The sequence below is a fragment of the Athene cunicularia genome (genome assembly GCF_003259725.1).
Source record: "Athene cunicularia isolate RWA chromosome 13 unlocalized genomic scaffold, athCun1 chr13_part1, whole genome shotgun sequence".
In the NCBI taxonomy this organism is placed as follows: domain Eukaryota; kingdom Metazoa; phylum Chordata; class Aves; order Strigiformes; family Strigidae; genus Athene; species Athene cunicularia.
Genome location: NW_020799117.1, coordinates 16,651,789 through 16,670,553, shown reverse-complemented (window position 1 = coordinate 16,670,553; position 18,765 = coordinate 16,651,789). Strand labels below are relative to the sequence as shown.

General features: G+C 36.9%; 1 protein-coding gene across 3 annotated transcripts in view; it reads left to right on the top strand.

The window, feature by feature from the left end:
• The window catches only part of SLIT3 (slit guidance ligand 3), a 525,769-nt gene that overhangs the window by 356,607 nt on the left and 150,397 nt on the right, over positions 1–18,765 (top strand). For all 3 annotated transcript variants that reach the window (XM_026858170.1, XM_026858169.1, XM_026858168.1), the window contains 3 exons: positions 483–554; positions 6,524–6,595; positions 16,560–16,631. In XM_026858170.1, the coding sequence (XP_026713971.1) occupies positions 483–554; positions 6,524–6,595; positions 16,560–16,631 (216 nt within the window). The remainder of the gene's footprint in view (positions 1–482; positions 555–6,523; positions 6,596–16,559; positions 16,632–18,765) is intronic.

The window sequence follows — 18,765 nt, the reverse complement described above, 5'->3', positions numbered from 1 at the left end:
TATAGCAGTGAGTTCCACTTTGTTTTTCAGCATGTTCCCACAGGTTGTTGCTCCTGAGTTGCTCTGATAGTATTATTAATCTGCTTATTAAGCTGTCACAACATAGCATGGCTTCCAGTTTGGATAGCTGTGTTCTATTTACAACGGGTAGTCAAGGAAAGCATTTGTATTCCCTTAACTTTGATTAAGTAGTAATAAAATATACCAACTATTTATTATTAATTCTATCAGCTTTAAAGGTGCAATTCCTATAGCATGTGACTTTTTTTCTATACAGATTGTCTAATCAATGAGATTCTTTTATTTTCTAAGTTATTTTCTCGATATTTTATCCATTTAGTGGCTTTCAAAAGAAAAATCTGTTTCACATAAAAACTCTATAAAATTACTTTGTATTTATGTAAAAATTTGCTATCATGTTTAATGTTATTCCTGTCCTATAACTGTGTAGTTAACATGTTTATTACTTTGTTGGTTTTCAGACGTTTGGAACAAAACCTCATCAAAATCATTCCCCCTGGAGCTTTTACCCAGTACAAGAAGCTTAAGAGAATGTAAGTTTTAATAAGACCAACATGCAAGAGCAACCACGAATCTTCTTGCTTCAAGTTCAGCATCTTTATTTTAGAAACATATTGGCAATTTCTATGTTGAAATCACTGGGGACTGCACAAATAACCTCTTCAAAGTGTAAGCAACAATGGAATTTGGTTCAGGATGCCTAACAGTGCATGAAATCCTTAATAATGCTTAATTTCACTTCCTATTATAAACGATGTGAGCTAATTAGTTGTTAGTCTGTTCAAACTTCAAATCTGCTTCCTCAGAAAAGATTTTTTCTATTTTTTTTCCTCATTCGTTCTGATATCTGTTTGCACCACTTCAGTTTAGCTGACCCCAGTTATAGCACGAGTGCATGTTCTCGCAGAGTAGTTAGGATTTTTTTTTGTAGTTCCTTCAGTGTCCTGACATTGAAATGGTTTGACTGTTGACAAGAAAACAGAAACCTGCTGGAGCTTGTTTTCTCTGTTTCCTAATCACCAGTGGACAGACAATTCTTTATTAGCTCTTGTGTTTTTTCTTTGATTTAAAAAAAAATAATCTTGATTTGTAGCAAGGCTCTCATGCAGATAACCTGGGCATCCCTCCTGATCTGTCTGTCTTTTCATTTTTAAGTGATATATGAGAGAAGTTGTGACAGTAGTACAATGGTACAGACAGTTGTAAAACAAGTTACTCCTGCTTCACCATAGTATCAAGGTGTTGATGGGTACCACTGGACCAGTAACTTGCAGAATTCATTCAGGCTTTGTAGCTCAGTGCTAAAACTGTTGAAAAGGTGCCTTTACAGTTCTTGTTTTCTGCCATGAACAGTACTTACTGGAATTAAGAAACTGTCAGCTCATTTCACAGAAGGCACTGGATTATCAGATAGCTAATGCTTTTGGAAACTGAAATGAGCTTGCACTGTACCTTTGGATTTAAGGGTAAAATTACTGTGTTTGCCAGTCCAAACTTATCAAGTTCCTAAAGCTGAAGAACTGTAAATATGGATCTTAATATTTAGCAGGTCAAATCATCAATCTTACAGAGTCTCTATTCTTCTGTCTCACTTTCAATATAGCTGTATGTATTTTTAAAGAAGTACTGTATTAGATAGCAAGACAGTAATTTCAGTGAAAAATGATGGATCACTTTTCAGTGACCTAACTTGTAACTTTTTCATTATTAAAGTCACTACTTAATTCTTTCTGAGGTATGACTAATTTTAGATTTTGGCAATGTTTTACTGCCCTTTCATTTTTCATGATTGGTGGACTCTGGTTTTATGGGAGTTGACCAAAAAACATTCTTTAACTTGACTAGCTGCTCAAACCAATGTGGCACTTATTATGTGAAATGATTAATGTTAGAATTTCACAGCAGAATTCCATTAGCAAGTTGTGTTAACAGCTTTCTAGAGTATAATTGGCATACTCATTGAGATCCAAACATAGTTAAATAGTAAGTTATTGGAGCAGATAATCTGTATCAAAGCTTAATTATCATGACAGCATTTTGTGGAAGAACTTGGTACTGATAGTTAGACTGCAGAGTGTCCCATAACTAGTATGATGTTCTGCCATTTGGTTATTGACCTGTCTCCTTGTTAAACTTTTATTCCTGCGGGATAGTGGAATTGGGCATCACTACTGTTATGTAAAGTTTAATTGAGAATACTTATTCCACCATTTGAAGAGATTATTGACATAATCTTTTCAGTGTGCAAGATTCCCAGTATTGTTAACACAAATATATACTTTGGTCAAAAAATTTTAACTCTTAAAACAAAAGAACTATTCATCCATTCCCTTATAGGGGAAGTACATGTTCGATATCACTGAAGTCATCGGCCTTTCTTAATTCCTGTCCCTCAGATTTCAGTGAGCAGTGCAGTAGATGAAGATCATTGATTTACTTAGTTGATACCCTACCCAGGGTACAAATAAAGATTATTATGATGATGATTATTGCTGCTGTTGTTAACATTTTTATATAATTCAGAGGATAGTATTAACATAACACTGGAAATTGTATTTTTCTCCTTTTGTTGAATAAATATACAAGAATGTTAGGGATAATAGACTTCTCACTTGCAGCACTCCCAGTATTTTGATTGTTTATTGAGTATTTCCTGCAAGATTATGTGTTTTCCTTTTCTTAAATAATTGGATAACTGAGATTAATTTTTATGTAAGAGCCAGTTGTCCAAGATAATCTTTGTATGACTTGATATTAGAAGGTCAAGTTGATAGCAGAAGATATATGTATATTAATTCAAGTGTTTGCATCTAGCTGAAGTTTGTTGTTTAGAATGTCCCTTCAATAGCTTCCAGGATGGGAGAATTATTTTGGTGATTGGGTTTTAGAAAGGAATTAAAATATTTTGTGCCTTGGACTTCATCATAATTGCCTACATCTTCTCACACAATTAATTACATTAAGCTAAATGTATCTGTCTCAAAAGGAAGATTTGGCACCTGTAGGATTCAGATATGCAGTTGAATCATATAATCTGGGATGATGGTTCCCCTGATTTTAGGGTGAATATAACAGGTCCTAGCTCTGTGCTTGATTATTCAAGGGCCTTAGAAGAGGTTTGAGGGGCTCAAAGGAGATACATCCCATCTCCGGAGGTAGAAGTTGGCATTATTGCATGAAGTATCCAAGCCCAGGCATGCCATTTTGAATTAATTACGTAGCAGTTGTGCTTGTACGACAGTTCTTTAACTTCTAGCCTACGAGTTTCAGAGTTTATGGCATTACTTCCCATTTTGTCTTTGCTTTTCTGAGGCTTTTAAATAACAAATTTGTAGCACAAGACTAAGAGCCGAGCACACAGAGCTGCTTTGAAAGATGTGGTTGTACCTCTCTAGCTCTGATGCTTGTAGTGGCATTTCATGTTGTCAAATTAATTTTATCATATATTAGCAGAAAACACAATGAGATTTCACAGTCTTCCCAGTAGCTCTGTGGCATTGCTAATTTTGTTAAGCAGCTTCTAAAAACTAAACCATATATGACATGGATTTTTGCTGAGTACTCTTGTCAAATGAGAACAGTCCATTTTACATGTTACAGATAATCAAGTAATCTGTTTCTAATAATGTTAGTTGACAAAGAGAATATTCATCCAACATTATTAATAGCATTTGGCTGCATCTAAAAATAAATCTGTTTTGTTTCAAAACCTTTTACAGTAAAGACATTTAAGCCATACAGTTACACAATTATTCACAGGGTATCCTTGCTTCCCTGGTGCAAAGTCACAAACAATTTATGTCCCTAACTGGTAATGGAGCACAGCCATCCTCCCAGGTGTGTTCAGCAACCTTTTGAAAGAAGATCTCTACTGTGCTGTCAGAGTGCAGGGAGACTAGTCTGAGGTGACTAATGTATTCCCTGCCTGGGTGGAATCCTGATAAGTTTATTACATTTCCAACTAAAGAGCCACATTTCCACTGAGTGACTCAGAGATGCCCTAAACTATGATAATGAGCCTTCTGTGATCTGAATTGACTTAGTTTTGCAGGTTAGAAAAACAGAAGCACAGAATAGGATAATCTTACCAAAGCAGGCCAAAGGAAGGGAACAAAAGTACAAGGACATAATCGGATCTAGTTTGCCTCAGTCAAGTCAGAAGGAGATGGAACCTCCTTATCCAACAGCAGTGGAGCTTGGGCTCTAATGGAAAGGAAATAATGTGTCTAATTATCTTCTAATGCTGATTGTAGTGCATCTGCATGAAGTGAGTGAGTGTTATCACCCAGCATGGCATTTATGCACGTTCAGGCACCATTAGTTATACACTCATTAGCATCCAGACATGGGGAGAGAGAAAGGATGGAAATGTTGAAATATAGAAAATCGATAAAAAAGTGCTGAAATGTTTCAAAAACTAGATGTCCCTTTTCAGATGCTTGTCATTGTTCAGCAAACTCCTGATTTCATGTAATTGTAATAGGTTTTAATATGTTCCTCAATAAATAGATAGCACAGATTCACGTCAGACTTCTGCTTACATAAGAGTTACTAGATAAAAAGCAGCAAATGCTACCAGGCAGTCTAAACAAGTTTCACAAAAACCTGTATAAAAATAAATTTTCCTACTTTTGCTGTCACAAATTTGGCTGCTCTGAGATGAGCTGAGGAACTGGAAACCTTCACTAAATGCTGTCCTTGTAGGCAGGATGTAGTAATAGAAAACATCGGTAGATTGCCTAGCAGTTGTTTCATGAGCCTTATAAAAGAACCAAACCTTATAAAAGAACCAAAGAAAACCCCACTTTATGTGGCTAGATTTGAAAACAGTTAGAGGACTTCATTAAACTTTTAATCAACAATTTGTAGCTTGAAACATATAAAGATTAGAAAGCCTTTTTACTTTCTGATTCCTAAGTTCTTGTTCAAGTGGTGTTTATTTAGACTCTGACTGGGATCCTTAGCATGTGTCCCAGTGGAAATAACAGTGAAGATGTACATGCAATGCTGTATTGCTTCAGCTATCAGTGAAAAGATTTGATACTACTGGTACAAGCTGATACCAACTGTCATTGAATGCAACAAGGTGGCTGAAAGTTATGCCTGTAGCTAAGCACCTGGTTGAACTGATTGACAGAAAGATTGGATTGCAGTGACAGTCATGATAAGGCACCCAGTTCTGAGCATCTGCATCCTAAATGTGGGAAATTTGGCTCCATGTGTAAAGAAATTGTGGCATAGTCTATATTTATCTTTGTGTACTTGGTTGGTTATGATTGAAATTGAAGGGTAGTTTCCAAACCAAGAACACACTTTCCCTTGAAAATGTCAGCAGGCTAGAGCTGGGGCTCCCTGACAGAGTCTGCAACACGCTGGGTGTTCCCTGCAGTGCTGCTGGCTTCAAATGTCCATGATTTCCATTCAGATGCTCAAAGGCTTTCCCTAGTGTCTGAAAACCAGGCCGACCTGCCAGTGCTGTGTCAACCCTCTCCACCCGACCAAGGTCATGGCAGAATTTTGCATTGCTCATTTTCTCTAGGCCATTATAAACCAAGCGCCACTGGTACAGGGCCAAACTCCTCAGTGACACTGGGGCCTGCTTTGGCATCGACGGCTGGGTAGTCCATTTCCCATCTCCTTTCCCATTGGTGTTAAATAGAGATGGTGTTGGAAGAGTCTTACGTCCAGAGAATGTTATCATCGTAAGAATTATTGATACCGTTTCATATAAATTGTGACTAATCCTTAGTGGAATTTCCTAGGGTTTTGATGGGAATTTTAATTGACTATACTACATGTTTCTGTTATTTATGAGTATGTTCTTCTTTACATCTCATTTACCACAAGGTTTATTGTCTTAGGCAAACACAGCCTTGCTGCCTCAGAAGCCATTCGCCTGGTGCCCACACCATGCTGATGTCATTAATCCCACAGTCGTCCTTAATGCGTGTCCTGCCAGCACTTTCCAGCTACCTTCGAACATCTCTTCACCTTCTGTATCATTTTACTTATAATCAAAATATGATTTTCTGGACTCTTACGAAGTTAGCCTTCCATGCCTGCATTTAAACATTCAGACAACCTTTATGCTTTGTCACAGGCTGCTCCTCATGCTTGAGGGCCACCCCACAGAGTCACAATGCAATCTCCGTTGTTAATAGTTCTTAAGATGGTTTTATAACTGTTTTTATTCAATGGGCTACCTCACAGTTGTTCTTCAAAGCTCTTCATATGTTTCAATGTCCATAAAATTAAAGATCTTATTAACAGGGGGGCTGCTGATTTATTGAGGCTATGGTTTGTTTTACTGACTGGCAGTTTTCTGATCATTCCTGGAATTTGCCTATCTGTGTCCTTAACATATTTCATAATTTCTCTGAGGTAATATGAACTTTTAGTTCTGTTTTTTTATCAAGTGTGTTCTTCCAATAAACTGCAGCTAAAATATTTTCATCACATTCCTGTTTACAAACATTTTCTTAATCCTCCCTTCTCTTTGCAGAGACATCAGCAAGAATCAAATAACTGACATTGCGTCTGATGCGTTCAAAGGCTTGAAATCTCTCATATCATTGTAAGTAGAAAACAGAACTGAATGGGTATTTGGGGAGAGCTTGTGTGTAAGAGAAATAAAAATTATAATGTGCTGTCTGGGAGAACTTAGTTTATGTGTGCAAATGCCAGCTTGCATGAAGCATCTGATCTTTTGTAAATGAAAAATTGGTCATGAAGGTTAGGAGGAGGAGCTGTTCACACATCTCTAGTAAGTTCTTTTATAGATGAACAGTCCCAAATTACTGATTTGTTCACTTCTTCAAATCAGTGCAGTAGCCGATCTACTGTGCATGCGCATCTGCAGACCATGCCTCCCAACTCATGATGGCACACAAAACTTCATCATAGCTCGGACACTGCTTGATGGTGTTAATCAGGGAGGAGTTAGGGGAAATACTTCCATACTGAATTTGTATTCTGTATTAAAGAACTAAGATTGCACTCTCTTGTGAGTTTTTTGGTTTAATTAGGTTTTGGGTTTTTTTCAGACTACTTAGGAAAGAACCTAAGCTCTTAAGAAAATGTTTATATTTCTTAGCTGTAATTAGTACTTTATTAAGTTGAAAGGGGATGAAAATACGACTTCATACAGAAGATAAAAGGAAGGTAGGATCTCTTGACAACCATTCATTTCTCTTTATAGAACACAAAAACTGTTTTAGCACCAAGTTGAATTTAAATGCAGCTATATTTCAGTTTAGTTATCCAGAGCACTATTAAAACAGTGGAGCTTTCAATAGGTAAAAAGAGCAATACAAGGTCAGAAGCTGTATATGGAGAATGAACTAGAATAGAGTGTTAGAAAGAGCCCCAGGTTGGGAGAAAAGGGTAAGCTCAACTGTAATTATATTTGTGTTAATTTTTAAAACTTTAGCTCATTATTATACATACAACAAATTTTTATTTTTAAGAGTGTAGTTTATTTCTAAAAGCTGCCATAATTTTATTCTCTGAATACTGGGTAATTCTAACAACCTGTATAACTTGTTGACTAGTGCTAATATTAGAAGGTTATTCACTACTGAACTTATAGGTTGCAGTAAATGAGCTAGAATCTAGAAGGATGGGCCTTTTTTTGCGCCCTGAATCCAGCTGGGAAAATGCCAGAAATATATATTAAGTGTTGCTATCCTTTGTTGAATAGTTAAGGTGGTGTTATTCAACATGCTGTGGAAATGGTCAAATCCCTCAATGCTGTCTGGAAACGATTGAAAGAGAATGACATTTACTGAACACTACAGTTTTGGCTCAGTATGCTGCAGTGTTACAGCTTTCTGGTCTTGGCAAACTTCCTGGCTAGGAGCAAGCTGGACAGGCAAGACATTTCTACTGGGTTGACTTCCCAGCTCAGAAGTTATTCAGCTTTTGCTATATCTAATTCAGATACTGCCAAAAGGCTTCAGGAATGGGACAGAACACATCAGAGTGGACAGAGAGGAAATGAGTATATAAACTGGATGGGAATTTGTAGTGTTTTGACTTGCACAGAGAAGCAGTGATGTTTAAATATATTTATATCCAAGTGGGTAAAATAGTGCTTAAGTTAATGCTAGGAGGTTACAAAGGGGGAGAGAGAGGGCAGAGAGTTGAGATGCAGCACTGAAAGAGCTACAGTAAGGACACTGCCTCTGAGCAGTGCTTGCTTTGTTTGGTGCTTGTCTCTGCCTCAGTTCCCTTCTACTGTGGACACACAAAGCTGTTGTAACACACAGTCTGTTTCTGCTCTCTTTGATAGACTGGTTTCTAGGACAGTATTGACTCCAGACTTGAAATTGTCAGTCTCCTCCTTTAGGTTCAGTTGTCCATTGTGCTTGCCATAGGCTTTTGCTTTCTTTTGAAAAGTTTTGCTGTTCATGCAGGTAAATCTTAGAAATGTTTTCCCTATGGCTTATAGGCAAGAGTTAGTTCCCTGATCTTTCATGACCTGTCACCCAGATCTCTAGCAGGTTCTTCCCTCTGGTCACTTCTGTAGTTGTTTCAGTTTCTGAGCCCTAGATACCTTTATAGAACAAGATTATTTGCTGTTCTGCAGAATCTGGGTTTCTCTGAAGAAACCTCCCCCAGGTTTCTACTTCTGAGCAGCAGCAGATCTCTTTTGTCTGATTTCTGCTATAGCCTCCAGTCCAGTTCTGTCAACCGCAGAAAGACAAGTAAGTGCAAGAGAAGATGACTCCTTTGAAGTGCCAGCCCTCCCAATGAAACTACCAAAGGGGAAGGAACAAGGAGGTAGAAATGAAGTATCACAGTTTGCTTACTAGAGTTTTCTCCTTTAAGTCTTTATGGTGCCTGAGGCCCCAATAACTTTAGTCAGCTGCGTGCCCTGAAGGAACACTGCTCTGCATACAATGCTTCAGCTCAGCTGAGGGTAAATTTTACTTTTCATATATGTAAGTCAAATGTGATCGGTGGCATACATTTTAATGAGACACCATCGAGGTTTAATCTGTTCACACAGCAGCTGGACTTTTCAGCTAGCTGAGTTTAAAAAAGAATAAAAGAGAGGAAAAAATGCTCAAATGAAAGTAAGCAACTTTGTTTCCATTAAAAATGAAGTAGTGCTATAATGCCTAAAGTCCTTGTGGTTTTTTTTTCCCCTGTATTATTCCCATTTTCTGCTCCTCCCTTTACTCCCTGCTTGCATGCAATTGCAGTGCTCCCTATGGGTCTAAGAGAGTGAAAGTGCTTATCTGGAAGACAGCCAACATTGTTACGTCTAGCAGGCTAATGGAGGCCTATATATAGTGAGTTACTACTCTACTTTCCTCTGAAGTTAACTTAGGTTAGTGTTTCCAGGCAGAACTGTTTTTCAGAGTGCTCTGCCTATTGTACCCATATAGAGATGGAAGGAAAGATGTTGTATTATACTTTGCAAAATACAGAAATGTTATTACAGAAGAAGTTTTCCCTAAAATGTATAGAACTTAAATCTTCTAAAAGTACTAAGTGATCCATGTGCTAGCAGGTCATAAGTTTTTATTTTAAATCTATATGTTTTCTCTAACAAGAAATCCACCTATGGGAGTCAAACAGGTCACAAAATCTTAACACTTTAAATAAGTAATTTCTACCTTAGGTTTTTTCTGCATTTAGCAAAAGAAAGGCAAGCTTGTTCTTGTGAGGACTCAAGACTTCTCCATTCCCCACACAGAGGAAAAAAACCTGTTTTCTCCATTCCTGTTTTGCAGTGGGACTGGGTTCCCTATATAATGACTGTGTCAGGAAAAAGGAATTTCTCCTCCATTTTTTTTAGAAATGTTTGGGCATGTACATAACTTCTTTTTTTCCTGTTTGTGACAACAATTAAGGAATTTAAGAACATGAGGGGTTTTTTTCCCCCCCAAATTTTCTGTGTTTTCCTTTTCCCCTTGTGTCTCATGCAGTTGGCACTGTGAGTCACTGACCAGCTTTGGGTCTGTGATCTGTGGATTTAATTCTGCTACAGTGTCTGAAGTTCCCTTTCAGTATTTAGCCACTAGGGCTTAGATCCTTAACATATTTTTGGTCTGAACAAAACTTCAAACCTGTTTAAGGACAAAACTGAAGATACAGTAAGATCCAGCCTCTGGTTTTGAGAGAACAGAGTTGTGGAGAGCTTCTTATAAAGCCATTGTGGTGAATGGAGGGTGCTGTGGATCAAGGCCAGAGAAAAGGAGTCTTTAGTCTTAAAAGTGCTACCATGGGATTTGGGAGGAATAAGTTGTGTTGCATAATTTCAGTGACAGCTTTTGTACAAATAAACTATTTGTCTATACCAAAGTCTCCCTCTTGAAAAAGTGGAAGCATTTCTTTGTCTCAGTGTGGTGATACAACGGTGCATACATTAAAGGCTGTGAAATGTAGTGATACTGCAGTACTTGGGATGATATGAAATATCGAAGATGAAAAAAGGATTATTTGAATCTAAAAAACCAGTAAGCAGCACAAATATAAATAAGTCATGGTAATGTTGGAGGGATTGGTCTTGCCATTCAGTACTTCTTTCCATATAAACATGAGAGCAAATAGTACCCTTGCATTGACAAGTGTGTCAAAATTGGTTGATTGCAGAAGGAAGTGTTATCTTAATTTTAAGCAGAAGTTTGAGAAATGCTCTATTTGTAGTACATGGTGTTTACATTATGCAGAATTGCACTTTGCTGGAGTTTGGATGGTTAATAACTCAGCACAGAACATGGGGGCTAAGTTATGAAGTTTCATGTTTCAAGATTGCTGCATGCACTTTCTGAAGTAAATGAATTTTTCATTTAATCGACTCAAAATCTGTCGAATATCAGTGAGAGGCTTGTATAAGCATTTGGTTATTGTTAATAGTATCAAAGATAAATGTTATTATTGAGGTCAGTAAACTTCCCACAAATGTAGGTTTGGAAGGCCATATCCAGACTGTCTGGGGACATTTTATGAGATATGACAAAATGGTCTAAGCCTTCAGTGTGTTAAACTGAACGAATAAATTTTAGACCACTGCAGAGGGAGAATTCCTTTGCTTTTGTTCATATACTGAATTAAGCTAGTGAACAGTTTAAAAGCTTAGATCACCCTGGGCGCAAAGACAAGAGACAGCTTAGATTTTGACATAGCAGTCCCATTTAGACCATCATCTCCTGAGTGATGATGTATGTGGTGTCATTCATGGTGATTTGAAATCTGCAATAAAACACTGTCTATTGCAATAACTGCCAAACTTATTTTAAGGTAACAAATTGCTTTGGGTAGTTCTACTGTGATTTATTTAGCCTAACTTGTTCTGAAGAAATATGAAATAGTGCAGGGAAAAAAAAAGTCACGTCTAAGTTTCTTTCAGATATTAGAAATTTATTGCTGTTTTTACTCCTATCAATTCCTCCTTTTTTGAAAACTTGAATTCTTATTGAGCCTGTGCCATTGTATGTAGCTTGGGAAATATAATTCTTCCTAGCAAGAATTGTTTTCACAGTCTGAAAGAAAGTTAAAAGCATTCTGAGGACTGAAAAAGACATTGCGTGAAGTCAAAATCTGACACTTCAGTAAGAATGTTTCAGCCAAGCCAAAATAAAGGAACACTTAGCTGGAAACCATATGGTCTAGAGTAAAGGATTCTGTGCTAGGCTTTCAGAAAGTTCTGTGTCACCTTCCAGGGAAAAATCTCTATATTCTGGGATCTGCCTTAATGAAGCAGCTAAATTGCAACTGCATTTGCAAGTAAGGTAGGCCAATGACCTGTAAAATAAAGACAACACAGCAATTATTTTTTCACACCCTTAGAAGTTGGTATGCTAAACTTCAGTGCATATGAAAGGCCGTGTTTTAGTAAAGTCTTTGCAAAATCTTTAATTTTAAAATTGTTCAAGAGGTCAAAATGTCTACAGACTGTGAAGAATCTGTGAGACGTTTTATGTTTCAAGATCTGCCAATGAAGGTTTGTTACATTCTCACCCAAGATAATATACTTGTTGCTATGTGTTCTTCCAATGCTTGCTTTGCCTGGTATGTCCCAAGCTTTTAAATGAATCTATGCAGTGACTATTTTCACTGTTTAATCTCTATTTTTAGCTATTTAGAACATCAGGTGGATTAATCTGAAAAACGTGAAGTTTCAGTAGTAACAATTGTTTAGTTGGAAGTTAATATTTAATTGTGTCTTGGAGTAGATACATTTTAGGGGGGATTTTAAAATATGATGCCAGAATCATGCTGAAGAAACATAACGCCTCATTATGGCTTTTATATATTTGTATAATTTCTTATTGCAGATCCATAGTAGCTCTTCAGCTGAATAGGGTGCTTCCTCCAGGGATCTCCTCCAACGCTTGCAGTGCAGCCAGGGGTCTGTGCTTTATGTGTGTTGTCCTTCCCATTGTTTGGAAGGTTGGTGGCAGCTTGAAAGCTGCTGCATGTTGTGAGCCAATCTGCCAGGTACTTTTGAAGAACTGCAGTTTGTGGTTTGTGTCCATGCTGAAAGCATTTAGCTGTGAACTGGCAAGCTGATGGCTCTACATGCTGCTAAGGCTACAGCCCTCGCATGGCTCAGCTGCACCTGCACCTTAACAGCAGCTTGCTGATGTTAGAAAGCCACCTGCAAGAAATTTGGCAAAAGTTTTCTTGAGTTAAAAATACATTCTTCACACTGGTCATTCTAGTATTAGACATACCTGCCCTGTGGAAAAGACAAGAATAAAACCAATGCACTGTCAAATCTGATGTGTTTGCACATCTTAGGACTGTTTTCTCCATTCAGACTGGTTTCCATCTTCGTAAAAGAGACTCCCATGGGTGGTGATAAGAGAAAGAAAGGAACAGTAAGAAAAAGGATACTTACTGGTCTCTCAGTCAGTTTTGGCTTAGTCTCTAGTTGCTACTTTTAAGCTACAGCTTGCTTTTCTTTTTCTCCCAAAACACACATCACGTTTAGGGTAATATCTTCTCCACCTGACAGTAAATGCTGTTTGTCAAACCTGTGGCTGACTTGTTCTCCCAGCAAAGTTGAGAAGCAAATGAAAAATCAGGATCACATAATAAAAATTTTACTAATTTTTTTTGTATTCTAATAAATGTCGTACTGATTCACTGTCTATTGGCAGCAATGACCAAGCTGATTTGATTTTTATTACATATTAACTTTGTTAGTATATTTTTAATAACAAGTATTTGGGGTCTAAAATTTCAGGTGCTAGGGGATAGGAGGGTTGTATTCCTGTGCCAAGCTTGCATAGTAGCCAGAACACCTGTATGTCCTGCAGCATAAGTGAGGAATATTGCAAGTGAACATACAATTTTAGAACTTGTAATGCCATAGGTGAATCTCCTAAAATTTATCTCTGTTGCTAAAAAAATTTAGAGATTTAAATGAAGTTCTTGAATAGACTATGTTTCCTGTTATATGGCCATTTGAAGTTATTTTTTTGTGGGGGGTTTTTGTTCGGTTTCTTTTTTCCCCAAAGCTGCTCTTCTGGAAACATGCATGCTGGTGAGATGGGGTAGAATGATGGGACGTAGAGGAAAGCGGCTGCAATATCGGAGTGTACCTAACTTGGCCAGTCTTTTCTGCAGGCTAACTCATTCATAGTACTATTTGGAGTGCAGCAGTTGGTACATTCAGCACAAAAGCATCTTGGATCACGAACCTGACCAATATTCGTATTTGTTGATTTGTTTTCCTGTCTTAAACAGAAAAAATGAGAACTCTGAGGAAAGCATAAGTTTCTGTGCTTTTTATTAGAGTAAATGGAAATGAGGAACTCCAGAAATGAGATGCAATGCACTATGTATCTCCCCTCCCTACTTCTTTGCTCCTTTCTGTAGAACTGTTTGACTTCAGCTCTGGCATGGCAGGCAGACAATGGCATTAGCTAATTTGGCTCTGTGTAGTGCTGAACATGAATATGAATTAGAGACAAGTGCCTGAGCTCTCATACTGACTTTTGTTTAGCTGTTAATTTGTTCGAATGTTAATGCGCCACATGCACATAAGCCCAATTAGGTTTGAAAATGGTTATTTTCTTCTCATGGCTTCTAAAAATTGAAGCTTTGTTTTATTTTATAAGCTATTTTAATCTGTTTTATTTCGCTCAAAATAATAAAGAGGATGTATAAACACAGCCAAGATTTAAACTTCAGTAGAACACCACACTATGATCTCCTGACTCTTAAATTAAAAATAAATGAAAAATTACTCTTTATAAGAGTCTTATTTTGATATTTGCATTTAGTAGTTCCATAGCTAACAACTGCACTGGGTGTGACTGTTGAGATTTCTTTAAGGTTTTGCTTTACATGTGTTTTTAGCTCTACAGCCAGAGTAACCCTGAGTCTGGAGTGGGGAATGTGTTTACTTCTTTCCATGGGTGTTTTGTAAAGCCTAGCTTCTGAACAATTTCTTATATGCTATAGTTTTATGCATTGATCAGCACTGATAATCCTGCTACTTCACAAAACTAAGGAAGATGTTGTTCTAACATCACAGAGTTTATAATATAAACTTTATATACAGATGCTGCACTTGCTAAAGAAATGTTCAGAAAGAGTGAAAACTGAGATGGAATATACTGGATTCTGTGGACATTAACTTAATATTTTAATCTTTTATAAATATTTTATTTGCAGAGGTTTTCTTTTTACTTCTGGATACAGGTGCTTACATCACTTACTTTATTCAGAATAAAGTCTAAGTCAGCCATTTGAATGTTGTCTTAGAGCCCAGTGAAATTTAGTGACTTGAATACTATCTCATGTTTAAATGGACCTGCTAGACCTTTCAAAGTTCAGCCATCATTTCTGTCTAGTTTTGGGTAGAGTTTAAAAATCTATGTACATTGCATGAAATTTTTTTGAGGTAGGAAACTGTGTGTGCCTTCTGAAGATAAAATTGGGAAACAATTAGAAAAATTTAATGGTATTAACATTCATTACTCACAAAAAGCACTAATGGTAACAGCACATTAAAAACCAACCTACTGACTCTGCAGTAGATAAAGAGAAATTATGTTACATTTGTTTACAGAAAATAAAATGCTAGATGATCATTAGTTTCTTGGGTAGCAGTTCAGTTCCTGATGAACTACAAAAGTAATAAAAAATGAAGTTTCACATTTAGATTTTCATATCTAAGCGGTGTTATTTTATTTAGATTCATTTTATTTAGGCTCAGAAATAAGCTGATCTGGGAACTCTCCCACAGAGGTGATAAACTTTCAATGACTGATGAAGAGTAAACTGAAGTGGCAATACTCCGGGAAAGCCAGAGGGTATTGTAAATGGTCCGTCATGCTAAGTGTTTGTTTTTCAGTATGTTCAATTCAGCATAATATTTTAAATGTTGAAAGACAGGGTGAGCCAGAATTTCGGCCAGCATCCAAGCATCACATGGATAGTTGATTCATTGCTAGCATGTTATTCCACGTTAAAAAGTGAGGGAATTAGCCAGTTTAGTGACACATAAGCAACAAAGTTTTGGCATGATCTGGTTTATAACCACTTACCATGTCCTATGTAGAGCATAGAAAATACTTTTTTTCCCAATCTGAAGTCTATTAAAATGTTTATGTAAGGCATAACATTTTCAGAGGGAGCCTAATCGTCTTCACTTTTACCAGGATCCATGTAAACTCCCAACTCACTTTCTGGGTTTGAGAAATTTTATCAGCTTGCGGAAATGACATGAGTAAATGCTTTAGCTATAATTGAAATTCAGGTGTGTCTGTCATATACGATTCTGCTCTGATCTCTAGGTAACACAGCATAATGGAGGTTTTGTCTGTTTTTTTCTGTAGTTCAATTTCTGAGAATGCTACATGTGCATTTTTTTTCATAAAAAAGGACATGGTTTTGATACTGAAACTGAATCATGGATATCAGGTCATATATATTTATGGTTGTGAATCTCATTTGTGTTATTAAATTTTTACTGATTTTTATAACTAAACTATATCTATATTATTTTTGAGTTTCTGAAATATAGGTCTATTTCCATTTCAGGCTGAATTTTGTTATATTAGCTAGTTAAAATGGTAACAGCAGCTGATAAAGCCATAATATTTTATTCAATGATGCCTGTGTCAAATTTCATGCCAATTATTATGTCTTAAGAGATTCAGTTATATGAAATTTTATCTACAACCAGCTTATGCTCCCTGGCTTTTAATATCAGTATCACTAAGAATTCTAGGGGTTTGCATCAGACAATGTGCCTTTCAGTGGTTAAAATATTTCTAAAAATGGTGCAAAAAAATCCCTCAACAGAATGAAAAATATTTCAGATACGGGTTTTGGATGATGTCCAGTTTCTACATTAAAAATGCTTTCCAACACCAGACGAAGCCTGAATCATAACGACTCATTTAATACCATGTGCTCTTTGAAAAGAAAATGAGATCAGTAGTTAAATGAAATACCCACAGATCCTGGGCATGGTGCACAAGATCAATAAAGATGATAATGTAGAGATGTGGGAGGACACTAAACTGGTCTGTTACTTAAGATTTATTTTGTCTTCCTGAATCTTTCAGAGTGCTATATGGAAACAAGATCACAGAGATTCCCCAAGGCCTTTTTGATGATCTTGTGTCTCTGCAGCTGCTGTGAGTATGATCCCTTCCTCTTCTTTATTTTACAGAATAGCTAGATTTACTGTTTTTTCAGCTTCTGACATTAATATAGTTACCTTTTCCACTGAAAACTCACTGGGATGTGTTGGTCTGTTGTTTCTGTATCAGGCAAGAGAGGCAAGGGCTGGAAAAAAAAAAAAAAAAGGAAGGTGCCAAGAGTTTTATTGCACAGTGTATATAATAGATAATAGACACAGAGGATTTAAGTTTGGGGAGGAAAAGAGAGACCTGGTGAAGCCCAAGAAAGGAAATTTGGTCAGTGAGGGTGGGGATGCCATCTGATGGTTTTTATACATTTAGCATTTGTGGTTGAATATCTGTATCTTTGAAGATCTGTGTTGCAAGTACCTGCACATGCAAGCAAAATGGCATATGAAAGATCTTATTGTTGCGAGCCATGCTCAGTTCCATATTCTTCTTATGCCAAATGTGGCTTAGTTGCACAATAAATGATTTCAGAATATACTGTGTATTTGAGTATTCTATGCCATGTGTGATTTAAAACACAGTCATGATAAATAAGCAAGATATATATCATACCCTCTTCAGTATTTATTAATGTAGCATAAACAATTTCCTAAGCCAAATGTGAAATTGCAGATTTCACTCACTCTTGTCTCCATAATCATGTTGGGAACAAGTAACTCCTTCAAAGAGAAGAAAATCAGCTACTATTTCAGCCAGTCAGTAGAGGGAGCAGAAGTGAAGTGAGTTTTATATGTATTCCTGACATTCAGATTACCATTGTGGATGATGCACTCAGAAAGTAAATGTGATATATGATAACTTAATCAATTCTGGTTTATATCACACACAACCTTCCACACCCAAATGATAAATTATATAAAATATAAAATAAAAAGTAACTTTTAGACATATTATTTTAAGCCTTTCTGACTGTCTTGACATAACCAGAAATGAATATCCAAAAGTTCACGTGTCATCCAAAAGCTGAATGTGTCATTCCATGATTGCAGTCTTTGATGCACTTATATTCTATATAAAAACAAGCATAGATGTAGATTATAAACCCAAAGAACTAAAATATGAAATAGTTGGAATTGCTCTCTATGTTAAGTGAAGGACTACTCAGATGTGTAATCTATCCATAAGATCTTAACTGCAAACATGAATGACCATATTCTAGAGAAGGACAAACAAGAGCACATATGGTTTGGTTATGACAATCCTTGAGCTGGGCAGTCAGAAGCAGCTCATCTCCTGCACACAGACAATTACTTTGTCTTCACCTTTTGCACATACTTTCTCTGGCAGCTCCTTTCCTCTATCCTGTCTGGTACCTCACAAGTTTGTTAGCACTTCAGTGTCTTTGTGGCCAGCCTGTGCAGTAAGAGAAGACCCTGTATTTAGGGGGGAGGTAGTTTGACAGTTGTGAGAACAACAAGCATGAAAAGTGCTTAGAAGGTGGGACTCAGTACGTGTTGATATAACTGGCATGTTAGTCATTGCCAGACTCAGGTTGTGTTCAGTACAGTGAAGACACTGCAAGCAAAAAGAAAGCTAAAACTTAACTTGTCACTTTGACCTCTGAGAAAGAAACTGTATTTTAAAAGTCTGAGCTTTATCACAGTATCGTCCCCCCCAAATATCTTATGGTTACAAGTTCAAAGTAATACAGGGTTGCTCTGTCTAACCCAGGACACTTTACAGGTAGGATTTGTCCCAGTAGAAAAAAAATTTTAAAATGACTCAACACATGCCTCACAGTGTCCTATAAAAATGTGGTTCTAGAACTTTTGCATAAAGCATTAAGCAGATTTCAGTGCCTTTATAATATAGTCCCTGTGTACATGTAGTGCAGGCTTTCAATGAATTACATATTTAAACCCAGATGCAGTAATTTTCTAGTCTGAGTTAGCTCAAGTGATGTCTTTTTGTTAAGGGGGCAAAATCTATATGCCAGAGAACCATTAAAAGATGTTGTGCTTCAACCATTTCAACATTCTCAGGCTGAGAAGATGTATGTAGGTTGCCCTGTTATGGGATTCCCAGAGTATTGTGGCTCTGGAGCCTGGCAGGATCTTGAAAGAATTTGAATGTAAAGTAGCTTTTGGCAAGGAGAGCATTGAATGATCATGCTTTAAAT